We start from the raw sequence: 23,399 nt of genomic DNA on the forward strand, positions 1-23,399 counted from the left end.
AATTCTGTCAGCCCTTGTAAATAATTTCTCCTAATGTATGGTCTGTCTTTTCACTTTCTTAAGTGTCTTTTGAAGAGATGTTTTCAATTTAACTTTAATGTTCCATTTATCCTTTTTTTTTTCATTTATGGCTTGTGTTTTTTGTGTCCAAGGAAATCTTTGCCTATTCTAAGGTCACAAAGACTGTTCACCTGTTTTCTTCTAGAAATGTTATAACTTTTTACATCTATGACTCATTTTAGATATTTTTTGTGTATGTTATGAATATACACAAAATGTCTAGCTGTCAGAACCATCTGTTGAAAAACCAACTTGAAAATGGATTATCTTTTATAAATGTTAGATTCAATTTGCTAATATTTTCAGGACTTTTGTTCCTATATTCACGAATACTATTGTCCTGTAATTTTCACGTTTTGTAATATCTTTGTCAAGTTCTAGTATTAGAACAACACTGGCCTCATTAAATGAGTTGGAAGTGTTCCCTCCCCCTCTGTTTTCTGGAAGACTTTGTGTAAGACTGGTGTTATTTCTTCCTTGAATGGTAAAATTCACAAGTGAAGCCATGTGGGATTGGAGTTTTCTTTGTGGGAACATATTTGATAATAATTTTAATTGCATTAATAGATATAAGGCTATTCAGGTCTTGTCTATTCCTGTGGCAGTTTCAGTGAGTTTTATTTTTCTAATAATTTCTCCATTTTGTCTAAGTTGTCAAATTTACTCCCATAAAAATAGTCTTAATTTTGTATCCTTTTAATTTAGGTGAAATCCATAGTGGCAACTTTCACTGCTATTAGTGATTTGTAATTTCTCTGGTTTATTTGATTGGTCTAATTAGAGATATACTGATTTTGTTGCTCTTTGGAGAACCAGGTATTGGTTTCACTGATTTTCTGTCTTATAAATTGTTGATTTATACCCTTTATTATTTCCATCTTTCTATTTGAGTTTACTTTGTTCTTATGTATCTAGAATATAGATTAAAGTAGACCTTAGACCATTGAATTAGTACCTTTTTATGTTTTCTAATAGAAGCATTTAAATCTACCATTTTATTTCTAACAATTTTTTAAAAAATGAAATGATACAAAGTATGGTCCTTGACTACAACAAAATTAAACTAGAAATCAGTATGAGAAAGCTACCTGGAAAATCCCAAGTATTTGGAAATTAAGAAATACACTCCGAAAAAATCCATTGGTCAAAGAAGAAATGTCAAGATAAATTAGAAAATATTTTGAAGTTGAAGATGAAAATGCAACATATCAAAATCTGTGAGAGGAAGCTAAAAGATTACTTAAGAGGGACATTTACAGCGTTAAGTGCTTATCAGAAAAAAACAGAGGGCTCAAATCAATAATCTAAACTTCCACCATAAAACTAAAAAAGAGCAAAGCCCAAACCAAGCAGAAAAAACAAAATAAGCCAAGAGCAAAAATCAATGAACTGAAAACAGAAAGACAACAGAGAATGTCAATGAAACAAAAAGCTGGTTCTTTGAAAAGACAAACCTCCAGCAAGATTGACAAAAATAAAAAGAGAAAAGACACAAAATACTAACATCAGGAACGAAAAAAGGGATAGCATTTCAGAACTTGAAGACATCAAAAGGATAATGAGGAAATACCATGACCTCTACACACAAATTTGACAATGCAGATGAAATGGAACAATTCCTCAAAAAACACAAACTATCACAAGTCACCCAATATGAAATAGATAATTTAAATAGCCCTGTAACTATTAAAGTAATTGTACCCATTTTACCATCCCCCCAAATCTCCAGCCCCAGATGATTTCACAGGAGAATTCTACCAAATATTTAAAGAATTAATACCAACTCTATACAATCCTCCAGAAAATAGAAGAGGGAACATTTCCCAATTCATTTTATAAAGCTACTATTACTGTGAAACCAACGGCAGTAGGAAAAAAAAAAAAAAGAAACTTACAGACCAATGCCCCTCATGAACATACATAAAATTCATGACCAAACTATTAGCAAATAGAATCCAGCAATACATAAAAAAAGTTATACACCATGACCAAGTGAAGTTTATTCCAGGGATACAAGGTTGGTTTCATATTTAAAAATTAAGCAAGGTAATTATATTGTTAACAGGCTAAGGAAAGTTACAGGATCATGATCATATCAATCAATGCAGAAAAAAGCATTAGACAAAATTCAACACCTATCCATGATAAAGTTATGATCAAACCAGGAATAGAAGGGAACTTCTTTAACTTGATAAAGAACATCTACCAAAAGCCTATAGCTAACATTACACTTATTGGTGAAAGATTGAACGCTTTCCTCCTAATTTTGGGAAAAAGGCAAATAAACCAGCTCTCATCACTCTTACACAACATAGTGCTGGAAGCTCAAGCCAGTGCAATAGGGCAATAAAAGGCATACAGATTACAAGGGAAGAAACAGAACTGCCCTGATTTGCAGATGACATGACTGTGGGAGTGCTGGCTTGTTAGATTACCCCACCATATTGGAAGAGGGATTCTCAAGTCTTTGCTTTTGCATTTGCAGTTAGCATACCTGAAACGTCAAAACAACGAACAAAAACACAAGGAATCCTCTCTTCAAACGTTTGAGGTTCTTCCTGAAGATAATTTTCACATGTTGTGTATACAGCTCATCCAGGTATCTCTTAAATTTATTATGTACAATAGATGCAAATGTTCAAGCTGTCAGAGAGGTGGTGTATCATGGTTCCGGAGACCTACAGCCAAGATTTGTATCTTGGCTCTGCCCCTCACTAACTGTACTATCACTGTGGGCAAGTTTCTTAATTTCTCTGCTCAATTCAATTTCTTCAATTATATAACGCTGATAACAGTACTTACCTCACTGGATTATTATTAGGATTAAATGTGAAAACGTGCAAATGAGAATAGTGTCCGATGTATAGAAACAGATCAATAAATATTATTCATGTTATTGCAGATGTGTGAAATAAATGTCCCCATTCCCCTGAAGGTGTTTCCTCTAATCAAAGAATAATGACATTACTCACAAAAATTTAATATGTTTGAGGGTTTTCATCAAAGAGCAAGATTATACGTAAGAAAAAAAATAGGAAAACAAACAGAAATTTGTAGCAGAGGAAAAAAAATTAGTACATACGGCAAAATACTCAACCTCACAAGTTATTTGTAAAAGGCTAGTTAAAACAGCAATGAAGTACCATTTTATAACTAGTAAATCAGAAGTATTAAAATTAACAGCCAGTCTGACTAGGTTGTGGTCAACGGTATTGGAGACAGTGTGAACAGATATAACTGTTTTGGCAAATAATGTGCAATACATTTGGAAGGAAATAAACTTATGTCTGTTATATGTGATATTGGACTTCATGTAACTCAGCATTTATAGCTTTGTCTCTCTCTCCTTCCACAGTGGACAAAACTAATTCCAGATTCAATCCTTTCCAATGTGTCCCACAATATCAGTTACTGGGGTGTTCTCTGACATCCTCAGATATGTATAAGAATGAAGGATGAGAAATGTTAAACCTAGGGCCAGTAAGTATGAGCATATATCAGAGAAAGGATAACACCAAGGAACTAAGACCCAAGTATCAACAAGGGATGTGGGGCCAAAATAACATACCCAAGATCAGACTAGATCATGTCAGAGCTTCCAAGATTCAGAGTTTGGAGACACTGTTCTGGTGATGCACCTAGAGATACTAAGAACTATATATAGTATTTTTATGGCGTTTATTAGCATCATCTTTTGAGTTCTTAAAGGCATTTCATCCTTTTGAACTGGAAAGCAGAAGACACTAAAAAGTATAATGATCATGAAATTTTGAGTCCTTTTGGTAGAAAAGATGGATCTATTTATTTACATATGTATCAGACTGAAGGAAAAAGATAAATTTGGTTTAGTCTGCTGGCTCCTGCATTCTCATTCACCAATAGATTGTTATTGATTGGATTATGAAAAGGCTGGCAAAAATCTTTGAAAATATTAGGAGACTTTAGATAAATTTGCAGCAGAGAGCAGCACGCAACACATCTTTTCCCAAACTTCTATTAAAATATTCATAAAGTTTTTTTTAAAATTAAGATTGCACAGACTAATTACTAAGCATACAGAAACATGATATTGAAGCATCATTAAAATGAGAGAAATCTTTCAAGATCTGTTTCCCATCTGAGTTTAACTCAGGGATCTGGCACTGTGTCCTCAAAGAACTAACTACAAACAGCTCCAAGCGTGCCCAAGAGCTTTCCTGGTCTTCCTTTTGTTGGTCCAGTTATTTGCTTTATAATTCTTCCTTACCGAATGACTTTATTAGCAATAGAAAACACACTAATATTACCTTAGGAATTAAGCTAATTATTTAAAGCTGACTATCAGCTATATTTATCCTACAATTTAATTTAATCTGTTTCTTTGTATTTTTGCTTTTACAAACAGAAGTGATCACCAACCACGTATCTCAGGCTCCCTAATATATAAAGACTTGTGAAAGAATAAAACATTTGATGACACACATAAAATCACAATCACAGTAATTGGACCATAGTTAACACTAAGAAAAGAGGAATCTATGCTCATTTATAAGTGATTACATAAAGGAAGAGAAAGTACGGGTTAAGTAACAAAATAACATTACCTTTTTATATAAACAAGTTAGATAAATCCCAAGTTCTTAAAAAGTTTGTTTAAAAAACAGGTCAAGGTGAAGGAGAAAATCTGTACTTTTAACTTCCCCATGTGATCATTTGGGTCCTTTTGCCTTGGCTTTGGTTTCCTTTGGATTCTTTCCATCTTGACACTGAGTAAATCTGGCTACTGTAGAAACACCATCCACAAACTTGGTTTTGAAAAGGACGTTTGCATTGTTGAACATACCTTCCTTTAGGGACACCACAATGAACTTAAGGGAAAAGAAAACAAGCATGAAAAATATGTTTTGTAATAGTCTTGAAGTTCATGCCTTTTTTTACACTGGGGTTAAGAATTGTTTGGAGATATTGATTTTGTTCTTTCTTTAACTGCTTGGCTCCAAGCAAATGCACAACCTCAAATGCAAGTAACAAACAGTTATACTATTAGGCCCCTAAATGAATTCTGGCTTGCCATGTTTGGTTTTACGAGTCCCTTAATTTTACCTTAAGTGCTGTACTACCCGGGTTTACTACTTCCTGCTGGTTGACTGTTTGTTGCTGTCTTCTGCAGCTGGCATCACTGTTTTGTTGCTAGCTCTAAATGCCCTAGTGAAATACTTTTCTCTGTGATATTTTAATAATATCAAAGAAGGCTTCAAGTTCCTACAGCACTACCACTATCTCAAATGGAATATTTGTATAATTAAGAAATTAACTTCACCATTATCTGCAAAAAAACTGCCATAATAAATGCACAGTCTATAATAACCACGACACATGAAGCCCCCCAGAGTTGTACAATGCATTATCTGTATGACCATGTTTGGCAGCCCCAGTTCCTGCAGCAACAGTTCAATAAATACAAACTGGTGTTAGCTTCAGGGGCTTTTCTCTACTTTCTAGCCAGGAGAAATGAAGACTACCCCATCAAGTGCCACATGATTTCCTGATACCTAGATATATCCTTGAAATAGTCTTGTTTTGATTGTGCATCCTCTGGCAGCTAGAGAAAATAATTAAATTAACTTTAAATTAATCCCAAATTAGGAAAAAATTAGATTCTCCCTCATGCTCCAACCAACAGTTATAATGCTTTCTTTAATAGGGGACCAAACCCTCTTTCCTTCTATACCCATTTGAATCTAAGTATATATTTAAAGAGATACACAGTGCTTTAGTATTCCTCAATGCTAAATATCTTATTAATATTGACTACTACTAAAGAAGTTTTAGAAAAAGAAATACTATACTTTACTACTGAGACAGTTTTTCTGCCTCTCACCTGAGAATGTGTGAAATGAGTACGCAGCATCTGTCCAATATTCTGGGTGTGAGAAAGGTCCAAGGCTGCGTCCACCTCATCTAGGATGTAAATTGGAGCAGGTTTGAAGAGCAGCATGGACAGTATTAATGACAAAGCCACTAAAGACCTAAGAAAAGGAGGCCGGAAGAAAAGCTGTCAAAACTTGATTTTACCACTTTGTAACAAAACATTGAAGCAAATCTGCTATCCTGTCACTACTATTATTATTATGAATAGTATATATTTAGCTGAAAGATAGTCATAGAAAATGAGTTTTAAGCTTCAAACTTCAACACTTTTGTTATATTAAAACGTTGTTTTTATTTTAGCTTTCCATTTTCCTCTCTTCAACAAGTTTTATTTTGAATAGAATAGGTTTACATCTTTCTTCCAGTCAGGTAATCAGGATATTACATTCGGCACCCATCCTTAAGAAAAGATCATGTTAGTGTTAATAGTTTTTCTTTCCTTCCCCAATTGCTTATTAGATACCTAGGTAGCAGGTGAGTGAGGGCTACATACTTAAACTTGTTAGGACAACAGCTATTGTCTTGGTAACAGTATAACTGGTTTATAACTCTTTCCAACTTTTACTGTGTACGCACCCACATGCACAGACACACAAACATATAGACACACTCTACTTTTTATTGGCACCATTTGAGAGTAAGCTATATAGTATATGACCCATTACTTTAAATACTTCAGGGTTAGAAGTTCAAACAATCCTTATGTGATGGTTAATTTTGTGTGTCAAATTGACTGGATCATGGCGTACCCAGATATTTGGCTAAACATTATTTCTGGGCGTGTTTGTGAGGGTGTTTCTGGATGAAATTAGCATTTGAATTGGAGGACTCAGTATAGCAGTTTTGCCTTCTCCCATGTGGGTGGACATGATCCAATTCACTAAGGGCTTGAATAGTGAAAAAGGTAGAAACAGAATTGGCCTCTTCCTGCCTGATTACTTGAGCTGGGACATGGGTATTCCGTCCTCAGTGCTCCTGGTCCTCAGGCCCTCAGACCCACTCTGAACTATACCACTGCTTTCCTGGGTCTCCAGCTTGCAGGCAGAAAACTGTGGAACTTCTCAGCTTCCACAATAAAATGAGCCAATTCCTTATAATAAACCTCTTCCTATATATATATGTACTATCAATTCTGTTTCTCTAGAGAACCCCGACTAATAGCCTTATTTAAAATTTGTAGTTACGCCTACTCTCAGATTCTACAGCTCTTTTTCACTTCTCTTCTAGCTAACCATCCCTTTTAACTGTAACTGTTTTCATTCTAATCTGGTATGAAGAATCATAATAATTCTTATATTTTTTCTTAAACATTTTATAAAAAAGCCTTTTTTATTTTAATACAAAATATTTGTAATTAACATTAGAATAAAAATTGTAACACTTGTAACACACTTTTCTGTAATTTCAAACCTCTCCTGCCATGCAGCACTAGAGTAAATAGTCAATCTAATGCTTATTACATTCCAACAGGGTATTTATTAAGAAACATGTAAGTGGGAAAAAAAATATGTGCCCAGTGGAGGAGGTCTGGGAAGGTGAAACCAAAATTTCTAGCAAAGAAAATGAAACAGTACAATAAAAAGCAAACAACAGTGAGATGGATCTACCTCCACAGAGGGGAGCTGAAGTCATTCAAACAATCTAAAATTATTTTTCACTGCCTTTCTCTGTGTCAAATGTTTAAGGCACTGAGCTTTACACTTAGTCATTCAGAAAAAAAATCTCACCAAGAGTTACACTACTATGCTGATGGTGGTATATCTAAAAATAATTTTATATTATTTTAACTATAGAAATAATTTTTAGGTCCCGATAAGAAAATAAGTATACATTTTCTATTTTCCCCAAAACATTTTCTAGGACTTCAGCAAAAACAGTTAAAGATACCAGGATTTAAACTGTGGAATTCAATTTTGGTTAACAGGCAGCAGAAGCTGTCTTTTAGACTCTTAAAATATTCAGGAATTTTATCAATAATGAAAAATATAGAGTGGACTGCTATCCTGCTCATAAAAATGGCAAAGGATTTCATAAGGAAAATTGACAGGTCTTAGTATTTTCTACCTATGTAAGAGTTACATGATGGCACTATAGGGCACATGAGAATAATTCAAGGACTATGGATTATACATCTCGCAGGGGAAAACACAAAACTAATAACCATCTTCAATTATGTGAATATTCACAATGTTCTCTCAGGAGGTTTTAATTATTTGGCTCTCTGCAGGTAAGGAGTTGGGCCACACAACCTTCTACTAAGTTTCTCTCAGTATGCTGACTGTCTGAATCACTGTGTAAGGCTGGGAGAAACTTCTCTGAAGCTCTGAGCATGCTATCTCCACACCCTTCATTCCTTTAGGTAGATCCAATTTTCCATCTGGTATCATCTTCCTTTCACTTGTACTTTTTTGCCAGGATCAAATTCTTTCAGCTTTTGTTTTTCTGAAAAAATACTGCTATTGCTTTCAATTTGAAGAATATTTCTACTAGAATATTTCTACTAGAATTCTAGGTTGACATGTTTTTTCTTTTGGAACTTTATAGATGTTGTTCCAGACTTCTGGCTTGCATAGTGTTTGATGAGAAGTCTAAGTTACTCTTATCTTTGTTCCTTGGCACATACTCTGCCTTTTTACCTCTGGCTGCTTTTAAGATTTTTCTCCTAATCACTGGTTTTCAGCAATTTTATATGATGTGCCTTGCTGTGGTATTGTATGTAGGGGGGAGTGCATGTGTTTATCCTACCTGGGGTTCATAGGAATCAAGCCTGTGTGGGTTTACAGAACTCATCAAATCTGGAAAATTTGGGCACATTATTTCTTCAAGTATTTTTCTTTTTACCTCTTCCTCTCCTCTTGGAACTCTAATTACATGCATGTTAGACTGCTTGATATTGTCCCTCAGGTCAGTGAAGCTTTGTTTGTTTTTATAGCTTTGTATTTGTCAGTTTAGCCTGAATAGATGCTATTGCTATGCCTTCAAATTCAATCACATTTCTTTTACATTGTCTAAGCTGCTGTTAATCTCATGCAATGAATTTTCATTTGAGGTATATTTTTTTTATCTCTAGAAGTTCCACTTGATTCTTTTTTAACAACTTCCATTTCTTTCATCACGTTCTTTTTTTCTTGTAATTCTTGGAAATAGTTAATGTAACTCTAACTTCCTTGTCTGCTAGTTTCATCACCTGTTATTTCTGGGTCTGTTTCCAGACTGATTTTTCTCTAGGCTATATAAGAGTCACATTTTTCTTGATTTGTCTAGTAATTTTTCTTAGATGCTGGACATTGTGATTATGTTGTTCAGAGTCTTGTCTTTCTTTAAAGCATATTGAGCTTTGTTCTGAGAAACAATTAAGTTACATGCAGATCACCTTGATCTCTTCAAGGCCTTCACTGAACTGTGCTTAGGTGTGTCTAGAGTAGCCTTCACTTCAGGGATAGTGCAGACCTAATGCTAAGGGGTGGCTCACTGGGGCTTCCCAAAATTCTAACCTCTGTTTCCTTAAGTTAGTGAGACTACTGGGCTTTGTGTGGTTCCCCTCCCTGTATCTGCAGTCCAGAAATTGCTCCTGGGGAGAAAGCCGGGTAAACACTCAGCTCAGCACTTCTGTTTCCTTTCTTTCAGGTACCATACTCCACGGCTACTCATTTTCCAATGTCTGAAAACAACTGCTTTTCATATATTTTGTCTAGTTTTCTAGTTGCTCATCCTTATTTCTCCTTTGTTGCCTATTTTTATCAAATATTCTAACTAAAATTTGTAGTCTTAAATATTAGGCTCCTTAAATACTACATGCATAGATAGCTAAGCAAAGCAAAACTGAAATAAAATTGGGAGGCAATGAGATGATGGATTATAATAAAATAAGAGGAATTAGGAATTATAATATTGCCAAGGGATTACGCACCTCTGACCACCACTAAGTTCAGTTAGGTTTTCTTTCCAAGTATTTCCTAAGGCAACCTTGAACTCCAGACCATCCAATACAGTTTGCCCCTCTGGTGGTGCAAGCATAGCATTGGCACCAGGCAAAAGAGTAGAGAAAATGGATCCAAAGTCCTTGTTCACCTGGATAAAAAAATGATATTAAAATATCATAGAAGGTTTTCCAGAAGAATCAAATGTTGATGCGTGTATATGCAACCCAGCAGGTGCATTGTGTTGTTTGTTACTCTAACTCAGGGGTTGGCAAATTATGGCCCATGTGACAAACCAGGCCATGCCCATTCATTTATGTATTGTCTATGGTTGCTAGCACTACAACAATAGAGTCTAGTAGGTACAACAGAGAGTATATGGCTCATAAAGCCAGAAATATTTATTATCCGTCCCTTTACAGAAATAAATTACTGAGTCCTGCTCTCACTTCCAAGGGGAGCTAGAAGTTATATCTCTAACTCTACCCAGAAGGTTTGATACCTTTGTAGGCCATACTGCAGGAAGCCTCAGAGGCATACAATTATATAATATAGGACATTGAACTTTCAGTCGAGGAAGCAAAAACAAAAAAAACCCTCTCTTTTTGGCATAAAATTTTCTCTTATAAAACTTGTTTTCTGTTGACTGGTGGTTATCAGCTAACCTTAAAAAGCCTAAGAAGATCAGGGTGAAATCTAGGAGAAAAGGAGGCATGAAATCAAACAATCACATCTGTTCCAAGGCATCAAACGGTTCTTTTCTGTATACTTCTTCTCATAGCCAAAGAAGCTAAGGTGTCAAGGGACAAGCACAGGATTGGACCCCAAGAGAAAAGGCCTCAAGAAGCTGTTTGGCTATCCCCATCAAGACATAGTAGGAGATTACACAGAGATTTAGGCCTAATTCTAGCTTGTAATTGAGTAATTTTTGTGCATACACACTTGATCAATGATTCGAGAATTCAGCCATCTGTCTTCAAAGACATGATTAATAACATTAAAGAGTTTGGCAGATAAATTTGAGAGTATATATAAACACACACATGTACACATCCAAGTGAATTTGACAGCCGTGTTCTCTAGGGAAATCTCCAAATTCAAGTACAAAATTCAAGTGCAAATATATTTTTATGAATATTTGTAGTAATAAGGAAATCTTCTAGACACAAGCAGTACTCCTGAATATGGATTTACTAAGGAATGCATATTTTAAGAGCAACTGCACACATGCTGAGTAATATCCTACAGAGGTTTTTGTTTTATCTGGGATAGATTTCCAGAGCTAGGCAAGGTTTGTCACAATAGAGAGAGGACCTCTGTCTTTTTTGGGAAAGATGGAAGATATCATAGTATTTATAAACACCCTAGGTTCTTTTTCTTTTTTTAAATTTTTTGGCCAGGCAGGATAGAGGCAGCTCAGGACTAAGACAGTGGAATGTTACTAAACCCCAAACATGACGATGGACCCCATGTGGAAACTCTTCCAAAGTGGAAAAGAGAAATTTACCGGTTAATGGGAAGAGAAGAATATAGCCCTATCCTAGATAGGAAATGAATTCTATTCATGGAGAGATATAAAGATGAAATGCAATCAAATTTTGAAAATCCAATGAGGCTAAGAAGGGAACAAAAAAACAAAAAACACAATACTCCGGCTTTGCAAAGCAAGTATGCTTGATGCCAGAAGGAAGTATACAGTGCTGATAATAATAGTTCCTACCTCGTTAAGTTATTGTGAGGATTAAATGGGAAAATTAATATGTGAATAGTGCCTGAAATATAATAAGCACTCAAATTTACTTGCTTGGGAGAATCTTGGAAATTGGGGAAAAATCCATTTAAAGGATAAATTTGTACTTGCACTAAATCCAGGAACCACGGAGAAAATGACACAAAACCTCTCAGATCCAGTGTTAAATCCAAGTTGTACAAGAAAAACGGGGCCAACTTTTTGCATGCATTTTAAAAGATATTATAGAGAGATGGAACACTGAAAATAAGTCACAGAGCAGGAAAAACAAGATGACTGAAAAGGATAATTGTGCTGCCATTATTGAAAATAAAGTTCCTACAGAATTAAAAAGAGAAAAAGACGCCAGGTACCCAGTTAAATCCCAGAGGCTTGTTAAAGTATCAAACAACACAGTAACTATGTTTGGACTCTTTTGAGTAACAGTCTTTTGCTGTGATAGAGACAGAAAAATTTCCATGCTGAGAGGCTAAGGAGTTATCCTAAAGGAAACAAATACATGCAGCCAGAGAAATAGAACAATAGCAAAGAACCTTCCAATCTGCCAACGTTGTCACAGAACAAAACAAAATGGTAATTGGAATTCTGCTGAATAAGAGATCAGTAAAAGAGAATACTACATTTCATTGTTTACTGCCCAATTATTAAAGGGCAACAAGGGTGACAGCAGTTAGCAACAAAAGGTAATTTTAACTTTGGTTCTAATTTAGGAAAAGAGAATACCAGTTTTTCCACCTTTTGGCTATATGATCTTAGACACACTATTTCATCTTTCTAAGCTTTGGTTTCTTCATCTATAAAATAGGGATAATAAGTATCAAAGTTATAGAATTGTTTTAAGATGATTCGTGTAAGATAATTAAGAGAGTAACTGCTTAATACGTGTTAACTAACATAATTATTAACCTAACATGTACAAAATGCTTTGCTAAAAACCTACGGAATGCATAATATTTATGAGTTATGATGTGCAATTAATAATTTGTAAGTGGTAAAGAATACACCAGCCTTGCTATAGAAATGTTGTTAGAACTAATATTTGACCTCTGAGCTGGGCAAGAGAAATCAAGGAGATGACAACTGAAGGGGTGCTTGGGAGAGGTTTTCTGACAATCAGAGCTCCCCCAGTGTGAAAATCAGATTGCTTCCAATTTCAAGCAGAGGGTGAGTGGGGTACAGCAGATATTGGACAGTATCTAAGGTTTCTTCCAAATAGAAGAGCCTCTGATCTCCTGGGAAGGAAAAGAGGACAAACGGTATCCCCTTTAAAGGTAACACAGACCTAGCAAACAAGGTTAAGAATGAAAAATGCAGAAATCTAGAAAGTTGGAATTTAATATAACTTAGGAACCAGAGAAGTAGACTATGAGAGTATGATGGAGTGACCCAAACTTACCTTTGCAAATCGGAAGTAGCCAAGTCCGAAAAGAATATGAGGTTTTAATTAAGGGGTGACCATGTGCCTCATTCAAACACAAATTAGCCATTTCAAATTCATCTTAAAGAGCAAAAATCTACTGACAATATTTTTCATCCTTGCCTCATACAGAATAAATGATTATATTTTTGGTTCAAATACCTTTTGCCAAGCAATATTTAGGGCCTGGTTTTTCTTCCGATCAAGGTCTTCTATAGTTGCAAGGATTTTGGATTTGTCGTTTTCTACAATTCTCTTCTTCTTCGTCAAGTCATTATACTAGTAAGACAAAAAGCATACTTAATTGGGAAACTATAAAATTTTCTTTATATTCTAGAATTTAGTCAGGAATAAAGAAGTTTCATTATTTTTATATAAAATATATATACTCTTATTTACCAAAAAGATACACTGAATTAAGAGTTATAATGTAAACCAAATTATAGGAAAAGAAAATATATCATCTACATGTAAAATTCAATTACTATAATTGAGAACTTATAGAGATAAGCTCCTGAAATATTCTGACTCCACTAAGTTTCCCTTGTCTTCCTAGCAACCAAGGCAAAAAAGGAAAATGTGTCATATATAAACTCAAAAGTAGCCCTGCATGCTTTCTTCTTCTTAAGGTCAGTCTTAGCAGTGACACAAATAAAACTTCAATTCTTCACCCTGATGTGCAAGTCCTACATATTTATCCTTATGTATCTCTCACTTTTTGGCATCATCCTCCTCTCCAGGCTCCAGCCACACGGTCTTTTTTCAGTTCCTTGAACATAACAAGCTCATTGTAGCCTTATGGTCCCTGAATTGTTCTCTCTTCCCAGAATGCTCTTTCTCCATGTCTAACATAACTGGTGCCTCATAAGTTTCAGCTCAAACATAGCATCTTCAGAGTGACCTTCCCTGGTTAATGTAGAAATTTACTGAAAAAAATTTTGAGGGAGGCTGCCAAGGAATAACTATACCATGAGTAGCAGCAGAACTTTCTAAAAATCCTCAACTCATTTCTCCTCAAAGCCTCACATTTCAAGGAGGCTTCAAATTCTCCCTTAAAAACTCCAGCCAGTCTTCTAGCTTTGTTGCTGTCCCTTCTCCTTCACAGCCAAGCTCCTAAATCCTCCTCTCCACATTTTTATCTTATTCTTTCCATAAGTCCATGTAGTTTCTAATGTGGACAGACATAAAATACATCAAAAAATAAAACAAAAGACCATCTGCTGATCAAAAATAGAGCTTTCCTCTCTGGTAAGGAGATGAGAGTTGGTGAATTCTTTTTAAAAAATATCATAACAAGGTATCATTACCTAATAAAGGCAATCAAGTAAAAGTGAACAAGTTTCGTGATGTTATGCAGCTCAAATGCAGACCAAAGATTTCCTTACACAAATATGCCATATAGTGCAAACCTTTAATGGAGAATGAAAACCAGCAGGAACATTTTATAGAGATTACAACACATGCATTATTAGCCTGTTTGGTATCTAATAGAATACAGATTCTTTGTAGATACTAATGTCAATAACAATTTTGAGCTCATAAGTACTATCACTTCTACAGAGCTCTCATTAACTCTATTATGCAAATTCAAACAGAATTTTGCAGAATTGAAGGTATAGGGCATAATATAAAATTATTCAGACTGCTATTTCCTATGGGGCCGTCAAGAATAGGGACTGCTTTCCCCTCTGGAGTTTTGTAGTCACATGGCAGACTTTAAAAGTTTGTCAGGGTAGGGGAGATGGATAACATTATCAAGTGACTGAGAGCGTTAAAACCAAGAAGATGCTGTTGGATTTACAGAGTAGGAAAATAGTGGTTATGTATATAACAATTTCAGTCATTACTTATACAATGATTCCAGTATACGCAAGAGTCAAAAGGAAGACAGCAGTTATGGCGCGACTGATGAGAAGGTAGACAGCAGGATACCCTATTTTTCAAAGCCTTTCAAGGCAAGTGAAAGAAATGATAGAAATGTGAGGAGTTAACATTATCAAAAAGCGTTATTTTTATTTACTTCAAGAATAAGAGGGCCAGCCTCGTGGCTTAGGGGTTAAGTGCGCGTGCTCTGCTGCTGGCGGCCCGGGTTCGGATCCCCAGCGCGCACGGACACACCGCTTCTCTGGCCATGCTGAGGCCGCGTCCCACATACAGCAACTAGAAGGATGTGCAGCTATGACATACAACTATCTACTGGGGCTTTGGGGGAAAAAATAAATAAATAAAATTATCAAAAAAAAAAAAAGAATAAGAAAAGAGGAGAAAACGTTTATGGCAAAGGGCAAAGCCAGTGCAAAAGTTATTCAAGCTACTACAGAACACATAAACAACTGATGATACAAAAAGAATGAAATAAGAAAAGAAAGAACTGAAAAGGGAGAAAGGGAAAACAAAGAAAACAGTTATCAAGCGCATCGAGCAAAAGGCTGACTCTAATAATTGCTGCAGGGGTCATATGAGCCATCAATGCTACTCACGTCCTGAAGCGGCCAGAGTCACAGGAACACGACTTACCCGCTCTTCAGCTTCTGTCAGTACATTCATAGCTCTCATGTTGACATTTCTTCCTAGTTTCTCCTTCATTTCTTGCAACTTCTGCAGTCTCTGACCAGCTTCTTTTGGGTTGTTAGTTTTGAAATCATAGGCACTATTGGGTTGCCCAAAGAGGTGTTTCTCTGCATTAATCCAGTCATGATCTTTCAACATTTTGGATACCTACCACATACAATAGAAAGATCTATCATTGCTTACAAACCTACATATAAAAACCAGTTTCTTAAATATTTACTAATTTTAAATCAAACATTTTGGAGAAAAACCCCACAATGACTCATTTGAGTAAGTATAAATATTTTTAACTGGAGGATAGGATCAAGAAATAAGGGATTGTATAGAAAAAGATCTTCCTATTACTTTGGCATTATAATAAGAGCCAACTCGGAGAAATTTTTACAAAGAATATGTAAAACATCTCTATTAGAATGAAATATAAGTCAGATGAGGCTCCAGATTTTACCAAATTCAATCTATTGTTTCAAAAAGCAACTTGTGTGGGGCCGGCCCGGTGGCGCAGCGGTTAAGTGCGCGCATTCCACTTCCGCGACCTGGGGTTTGCAGGTTCGGATCCCAGGTGCGCACTCATGCACCGCTTGTCAAGCCATGCTGTGGTGGTGTCCCACATAAAGTAGAGTAGGATGGGCAAAGATGTTAGCCCAGGGCCAATCTTCCTCAGCAAAAAGAGGAAGATTGGCATCGGATGTTAGCTCAGGGCTAATCTTCCTCACAAAAAAAAAAAAAAAAACTTGTGAAAATTAAAATTCTTATAGGATTACTTAACATCATAGATTTGGTAAAATTGTGGAAGCCTAATCTACTGACTGATATCTAGTAAATCTTCTCGGAATTATAATCTAGGCAAAAAATAGCCCTAAATGTTGACTCTATACCCCACCACCCTCTTTTGACAAGGCAAAGTAAAATAGTTCTTCATATAATAAAACTGATGAAAAAGTTAAATCACAGTGCTTAAGGAAGACCTTCCTCTACTAGAATTGTTTAAGGTTGGTTCTGACTGGTGGAATCTAATCCTTGTGAATTTGCTTATCCTTATTAATTCCATGGGTATGGTCTCACCTCTAGGCTCCAATGTACAATGACCATTCCTAGGCTGTCTTTCCTACTGACCTATAAGCTCTATGAAGTCATTCTGTGTACATGTTTCTCATACTTATATCTTCAGTGCCCGGCACAGTATAATGGTAATCGGTATGAAATAAATATTTGATAAACTATGTATTTCAAATAATCTTTGACTTTTTAGCAGTTCCACTTGCAAGTCCCTCTTTTTACTACCTTGGCTGTAAATAAAACCCTCTAGCAATCACCAACACCAGCACTTTCAATTACCAAAAAAACTATTAACAGTAATATTAGCATTGGTAATATGTCAATGAGTCCACTAACACTGGGCTACTATGCTAATGGGAAATCAATACTAATAAAATATTAGGATATTAGGATGTGGCCACAAAAAAATGTTTTTTAAACCAAGTAATGAACCTGAAAAAAGCACTCATGTCTCTTTTAGAGGATGGGGAGACTGTTTTATATGTTCTGATCTTTATGAAGTTAAATCTCCTGTACTTTTATGATGCTAAAAAAGATTTAAAAGGCACCAAACTGTTACACACCTATAAGAAAACATGATGGGTGAATTATTAAGACCACATGGATGCAGTCTCTTAACCAAGCAATGAATTTCTGCAAAAGCATGTATTCTCTCTAAAGTACTTAAGGCACTGTGATACATGAAAGGAAGAAACTTTTAAAAGAGACCAAAAAACTGTAGGTAACCTCAAAAAGATCTTTTTTGCAGCCTCATTTGAAATCTGATGTTTTGCCAAGAAGTTGACTGTACTGATCCTCATAAGGACATCCAGAAGTTAATTAAGTCCTTATTTTAGAAGTTGCCTGTATATATATTTCTGTGAGTTCTTTAAATTCAATTTACAATAAGGTAAAGAATATAGATATTACTACTATTAGTACATTAATAACTAGTTCTACGAACATTTGGGGATAAAAATCAGTCATTTCCATGGGAGACCACTAAATATTTGGTAAAAACATCTTACAGATGGGAATAAACACTGGAAATTAAATTTAAAAGCAAGATATTTGTGCCATCTGGTGAAAATGAGCATTGCTGAGAAGCACTTAACATAGCAGTAAGCCTCAAAATTATGTTACATGGTAGTTTTGCCATTTGCACTAAGTTCTTCATCAAGCAGTTTACTGGAATATTTCAACAACCCAGAAGCAAAAATTCGATTAAGGGTAAAAACGAACAATGCAAACGTGCCTTCGCAGCAGCATCTTCAGCTTCCCGTTTATGTTTGTTGATGTTGTGGTCTAATTCCTTAATTTTAAGCTGAGAATCATTATTTTGCTCCTTATATTTTGCCGCTTCTGCATATTTAGCTTTAACTACATTGTCTTGGGCTGTTATCACTTCTTTTTGCTTGGTCACCTCTTCTTGAGCTTTATTTACTGAATCCTGAAACAAATAATTAGAAGACAATATATAGCAAGGTAGTATGGAGATATTCTTAGTCTACTAAAAGATCATCTAACAGACTTCTGGGCAAGATGGCTATGTGACCACACAGTTGGTCACCTAACCCTCTACATTTTATATCCCCATTAAAACGACTCATGAATTTGCACATGGGAGAAAACTTGTATCACCACTAGAAAAAGGGGGTGGGATGCAGTTTTCACACTGGAAGCAACGAAGTTTCTACTGGATACAGTGTAGCCGAGATCAACTAGGGGGAGGAGAGACTACTGGAATCTGACCTGTGAGGTCTCTCAAAAAGTGGTATTTCTGGGTAGTTAACAAGAAGATAATCTGACAGACCTCCAAATGACAATTATTAGGAGGTGCAAAGAACAGGGGTAGAAGTAAGGTAGGCTGGGATTTGCTCCTTTTCCCTTCTATAGATGTACGCCATAAGGACTTGACCAGCGGCAATGGAAGGTCATAGTGTTTGGTCCTAGCACAGGGGTCCAAACAGAGAAACAGAAGAGGAACAGAAACTTTTTTGAAGAGATAAACATCTGTGACATAAATAAAAACCTCTTGCTCTGACTTTTACTATCCCCCTACCTCCCAAGGTTGAAGCTGCTCAACCTCCAAAGCGGTAACTACAGCTGGGGTTTAGTCTACCGCCCTCCCCGCTGCCCCCCACAAAGCCCTTTGCCTCATCCTAGATCTTTACAGTTCTTCTGCTAAAGATATGGTCACAAACTCACACAAATGTCTAAAAACAAAAAGACCTAGCTCAACTTACATTTAGGTAGGGGGGAAACAAAGAAGGAGAACAACCTGCTAAAAAAGACTCTGAGAAAGAATGTATCTCTGTAAGTGATGAAAAGTACCAGTAAAAATTTAGGAATTTTTTAGGCATGCTCATTAGAAAACAAGATAATCTTGAGTAATAAAGAATACTTGACATTATCGTTAGGTTATTGAACATGCTCAAAGAGCTTTAATTTCCTTATAATATTTAGTTTGTGTCATTAGAGGTCTTTTCCAGAAGAATGATAAATCATGACAATCATCTAAAACACCCAAAGATATTTTAGCTTTTTAAAACTTTTGAAGAACAAGAAAAGAAAGTGAAAAATACTCTGGTGACATTAACCAAGGGAAAAATAACAGACACAGGTTTATTACTAACACTGTATCTGACAAAAATATGTTTATGAAAAAGATTCCCTCATGCCTAGAGTTTAAAAGTTGCATTGTAGGTGTGGCTGTTTTAATCTTTTTTACATGGTAGGAAAAAACATAGGAAATCTGTCACTTAAGATTGCACAGAAATGAAATTTTTGTTTTGTTTGTCTGAACCTAATTAGTCAGTAGGCAGTTTCTTTTCTTAGCTCCCTGGGAGTGTCCTTAGCCACTCTTATCAGCAAAGGGAAACAATTTAGAATGTAGAGCCTGAAAGAACAATCTTTAAAAACTAAGTGATCCATGTTATAGTTTCCATAAAGAGAACTCGAAACCCTCTTTACAGAAATATGTACATTTTGATTTTATCGTTATTTAGATCAAAGAAGGAGTGACTTATTTTATTTTCACATTTCTCTTTAGAAACACATCTAATTTTTTAAAATTCTACATTATGATGTCCATGAAAGACAGTAGAAAATACAGAGGAACGAGATGAAAAATATATGAGATTAAAAGATAACAAATCAGAAGGAAACCAAAAATATTTTTTAAAACTACAATTTACTTTGGAGGTAAACTAGAAACTGTAGTTTCTACAGTATCTGTACTGTAGAAAATTTAATCAGCAACACAAAGGTAAGAAGGATTTCGATCCCTTATCTTGAAAAAAGAGTAGTTAAAAAGTTATTTGATAAACAATGTGTTAAAAATAAAAAAACTTAAATTTCACCATGAATAGAATCAAAGAGGAAAGACCTACTTTCCAAACCACTGCATGCTACAAGGATTAAAACAATCATCTGAAGGGAAAAACGTGACAGAAAATGCAGGAGATGACACAAGCAAGGCAAAAACAGTCTTTACCACAATGTAGGTAAATGAGTGGAACTCCCCTGTTAAAAGCTACATACATTTAATTAACACGAAAATCAATGATATAGACTTACTTACAAAAACAGTATCTATAGCAACATAACAGAAAACTTAAAAAATGAAAGTTATATCACAAACAAAAGTAGGTACATTTTGTACAGCATGGTAACTATACTTAATAACACTGTATTGAATATTTGAAAGTTGCTAAGAGTAGATCTTAAAAGTTCTCATCATGAGAAAAAAATATTTTGAACTATGCATGGTGACAGATGTTAACTAGACTTTTGTGGTTATCATTTCAGAATACACACAAATATCAAATCATTACGTTGTACGCCTGAAACTAATATAGTATTTTATGTCAATTGTATCTCAATCAAAACAAAAAAGAAAGCAGGAGTAGAAACAATATGAAATAAACAGAATTCAAGGTCAAAATCACAGAAAGGGACAAGAGGATATCCAGAATATCCAATATTCATGAGGGACAACCTGTAACAAAGACATACCACAACATCAATTTGCAGGTAACAGAAAGTCTTCATAATATTTGAAAACCCCTCAGCCCCAAATCCACCCTTCACTGCCCTGCTTCTGATATCAGAACACTTCTCCCTCACCAGCTGCAATATTAAGCCTCAACAGTAAAGGATGCTGTAGGGACCTGTAGAAGAAAGGGGCTCTACCTCCTGGTCCTGATGTGCTTTTCTCAAAGGTAAGCCTGTCATGTGCAGGGGCTAGCAGCTTGCACGGCTTCCCCTGGCATCACAGCAGGGGGTGCTCTGCAGTATCTCCATAGGCTGGGCAACCTTCCTATGTCCAGTTTCCCCTGGTGTCCCAGAAGGATATTCCTCAGCGAGTGCTGCCGATGTGGTACTTCTCTATGGATGGTTTCCCCTGGCACTCCAGCAAACTTCACCACCAATGGGCCACAGTTATGTTTTCAACTATATATATATATCAGGTTCTCAGCCTTACAGGTGGAATAGGGCTCTTTTCCAGATTTGTTCCTTCCACGGGTGCACGGCCTCAGCCCTACAGGTAATATTGGCTATTCCCTGTATCTGTTGTTCCTATATTCTTTAGAGTTCTCTTTATCCCTTAGTGATCAATTTCACATCATTCCAAACTCCTATTACAGTTAATACTTTTTTAGTTAAACTTTGCCTGTTCAAACTACTGTGCAGTTTTTGTCTTGAGTAGACCTGGACTAGAAAAATTAGTAATATTATTTCAGGACTCTTTCTAGATTGGTGACCATCATTATCATGATAAGAGTGAAGAGAGCGAGACCTCTAAAGTCAAACATCTTCAAGTCAACATTTCATAAGTAGATTAACATTTGTAATTTCTCCAATACAGTAAGTAAATCTTACCTTATTTTTAGCCACCTCAGCTGCCATTACTTCAATCTGACCTTCATAGGATTTGATAGCTTCATTTACAGCTTCGAGCTGTTGTTTATAGGATGCATGCTCTCTCTTGAGCTCTTCTAGCTCCAGAGTGATAGCTTCAACTTCCTATAAGAAACACAGTATCTGGGTAATCAACAGGTTATTAACTACTGAAAAATAAATATGTACAGGTCAACAAAATTAGTAAGATTCTCATGCAAGTAAGACCCACAGCTTAGTTACTCAACTACCAAAAATACATGTAAGCTGCTTCCCCAGAAGAAGGGAGCGGAAAGGAAATTTATTTTCCTATACTTAAAAAAAGATGATGACAAATGTATGTACAACTTTTATGGGTTCAAAGAACTTTGCATAAACTATTTTCTTTATTCTTTTATTCCTAAAGAGAAAAATAATATAGAATTCTACATAATAGACAAATTAGCAGAGCTAAAGCCTTTTTTTAACACACAATTATTCCATGTCAAAAAGTTAGTTTCTCAATTTTCTTCCTTATCATTATAGCTTTTAGTTCAGTAGAAAATACTTTGTACAGCTATTTAATGACAGAATAATAAGGTGGGTTAAAAAAAAAACAACTATGAAGAAAAGTAGAACAGTGATTCAGAGCATAGCCTTTGGAGACTGAAAAAACCTGCATTCAAATTCTAGCAGGCACTATCCAAAAGAAATAATCAGATACCCCCAGTCTACAACTGAATGGAACTTTGTAAATATAACATGCTTTGTCTTACATCATTCTTTCATAGTCTACATTCACACACATGATCACCAAATGGAAGTGCCAACACTGAATCTCTGATATGACAGAGCCCCACTACATGATATGAGCTTTGGTCCACTCTTGAATGAAGCATTTACGAAAAGACAACTTTTGATCTTTCTCCAAAATTAGCAAGCCAATGCAAGTCTTACTCACAATGATATGACACTCAATTACAGGGTTTTCGGAGAAGACCATATTTTAATTTAACTTATAAGATGCCTAATTTAATAAGATGCCTAATTTACTTTCTAAAAAGCACACCTTGCTTTTAGATTTTGTGATGAACACTGATGAATAAGGCCAACAAATGATGCTCTACCACCTTCCGTTGAAGGTGGTTCCATTTGAGAGATTGACGTTGAAAGATTGGCTCCGTTTCAAGAAAGGTCATTACCTGTTGTTTTTCCTTCATTTTCTTGCTAGAAGCGTCTGCTTTCATTTTGGCACAATCCAGCTTTTTCTGAGCATCCTTCAGTTCTTTCTCTCTTTCAGCTTCTGCATTTTTCATTTTATTCTCCAATACTTCGTATTTTTCTTCTGCTTTTTTTTTAATTTCTTCACTGTTTTTTAAGGTCTCCTCACTTTCCTCTGCATCATAAAGTAGGCAAATGTGGCTAAATGAAGTCCTCCAACTATTAACAGTTACATAATGGCTTATAAATTCAACTTTTACTAGAATAGTCTGCAAAGTTAGAGGCTAGAGTTTTAAAAAATTTAACTGTTCCAATTTTATTCTAGAAATGGTATCTTGCAACACAGATCCTGCCTAAGAGCCATGCTTGAATTATCTAAAGATCTATAAACAAACTATTTCCTGATAACCATATGAAACTGAGTAACATAAACTTTAACTACAACTTGTCTACTTTAAACAAGGTTTTGAAACAACTTATTAAAAAGATCACAGACTATCTTTTTAATACACCTGTATGCTTCCTAAAACCAGCACCAAGAGTATAACTAAGGTATTCTTCCTTTATTTTAGTTGCCAGAAAGCTTACAATTTCTTTATAAATAAGCTTACTTTGTGTTCTTTGCTCATTT

The 23,399-nt window shown here is 35.4% G+C and overlaps 1 protein-coding gene across 3 annotated transcripts in view; it reads right to left on the reverse strand.

The window, feature by feature from the left end:
* Nucleotides 1–2,030: 2,030 nt before the first annotated feature.
* Nucleotides 2,031–23,399, reverse strand: part of SMC2 (structural maintenance of chromosomes 2) — a 49,850-nt gene continuing 28,481 nt past the window's right edge. For all 3 annotated transcript variants that reach the window (XM_087419371.1, XM_087419370.1, XM_087419369.1), the window contains 8 exons: nucleotides 22,750–22,943; nucleotides 21,551–21,694; nucleotides 17,922–18,116; nucleotides 15,575–15,775; nucleotides 13,220–13,336; nucleotides 9,881–10,041; nucleotides 5,921–6,068; nucleotides 2,031–4,907 (listed from right to left, as the gene is read on the reverse strand). In XM_087419371.1, coding sequence (XP_087275497.1) covers nucleotides 4,749–4,907; nucleotides 5,921–6,068; nucleotides 9,881–10,041; nucleotides 13,220–13,336; nucleotides 15,575–15,775; nucleotides 17,922–18,116; nucleotides 21,551–21,694; nucleotides 22,750–22,943 — 1,319 coding nt within the window. In that variant the 3' untranslated portion in view covers nucleotides 2,031–4,748. The remainder of the gene's footprint in view (nucleotides 4,908–5,920; nucleotides 6,069–9,880; nucleotides 10,042–13,219; nucleotides 13,337–15,574; nucleotides 15,776–17,921; nucleotides 18,117–21,550; nucleotides 21,695–22,749; nucleotides 22,944–23,399) is intronic.

Source organism: Ceratotherium simum, chromosome 29 (genome assembly GCF_057802395.1).
Source record: "Ceratotherium simum simum isolate JZ-2026a chromosome 29, ASM5780239v1, whole genome shotgun sequence".
Taxonomy (NCBI): Eukaryota; Metazoa; Chordata; class Mammalia; order Perissodactyla; family Rhinocerotidae; genus Ceratotherium; species Ceratotherium simum.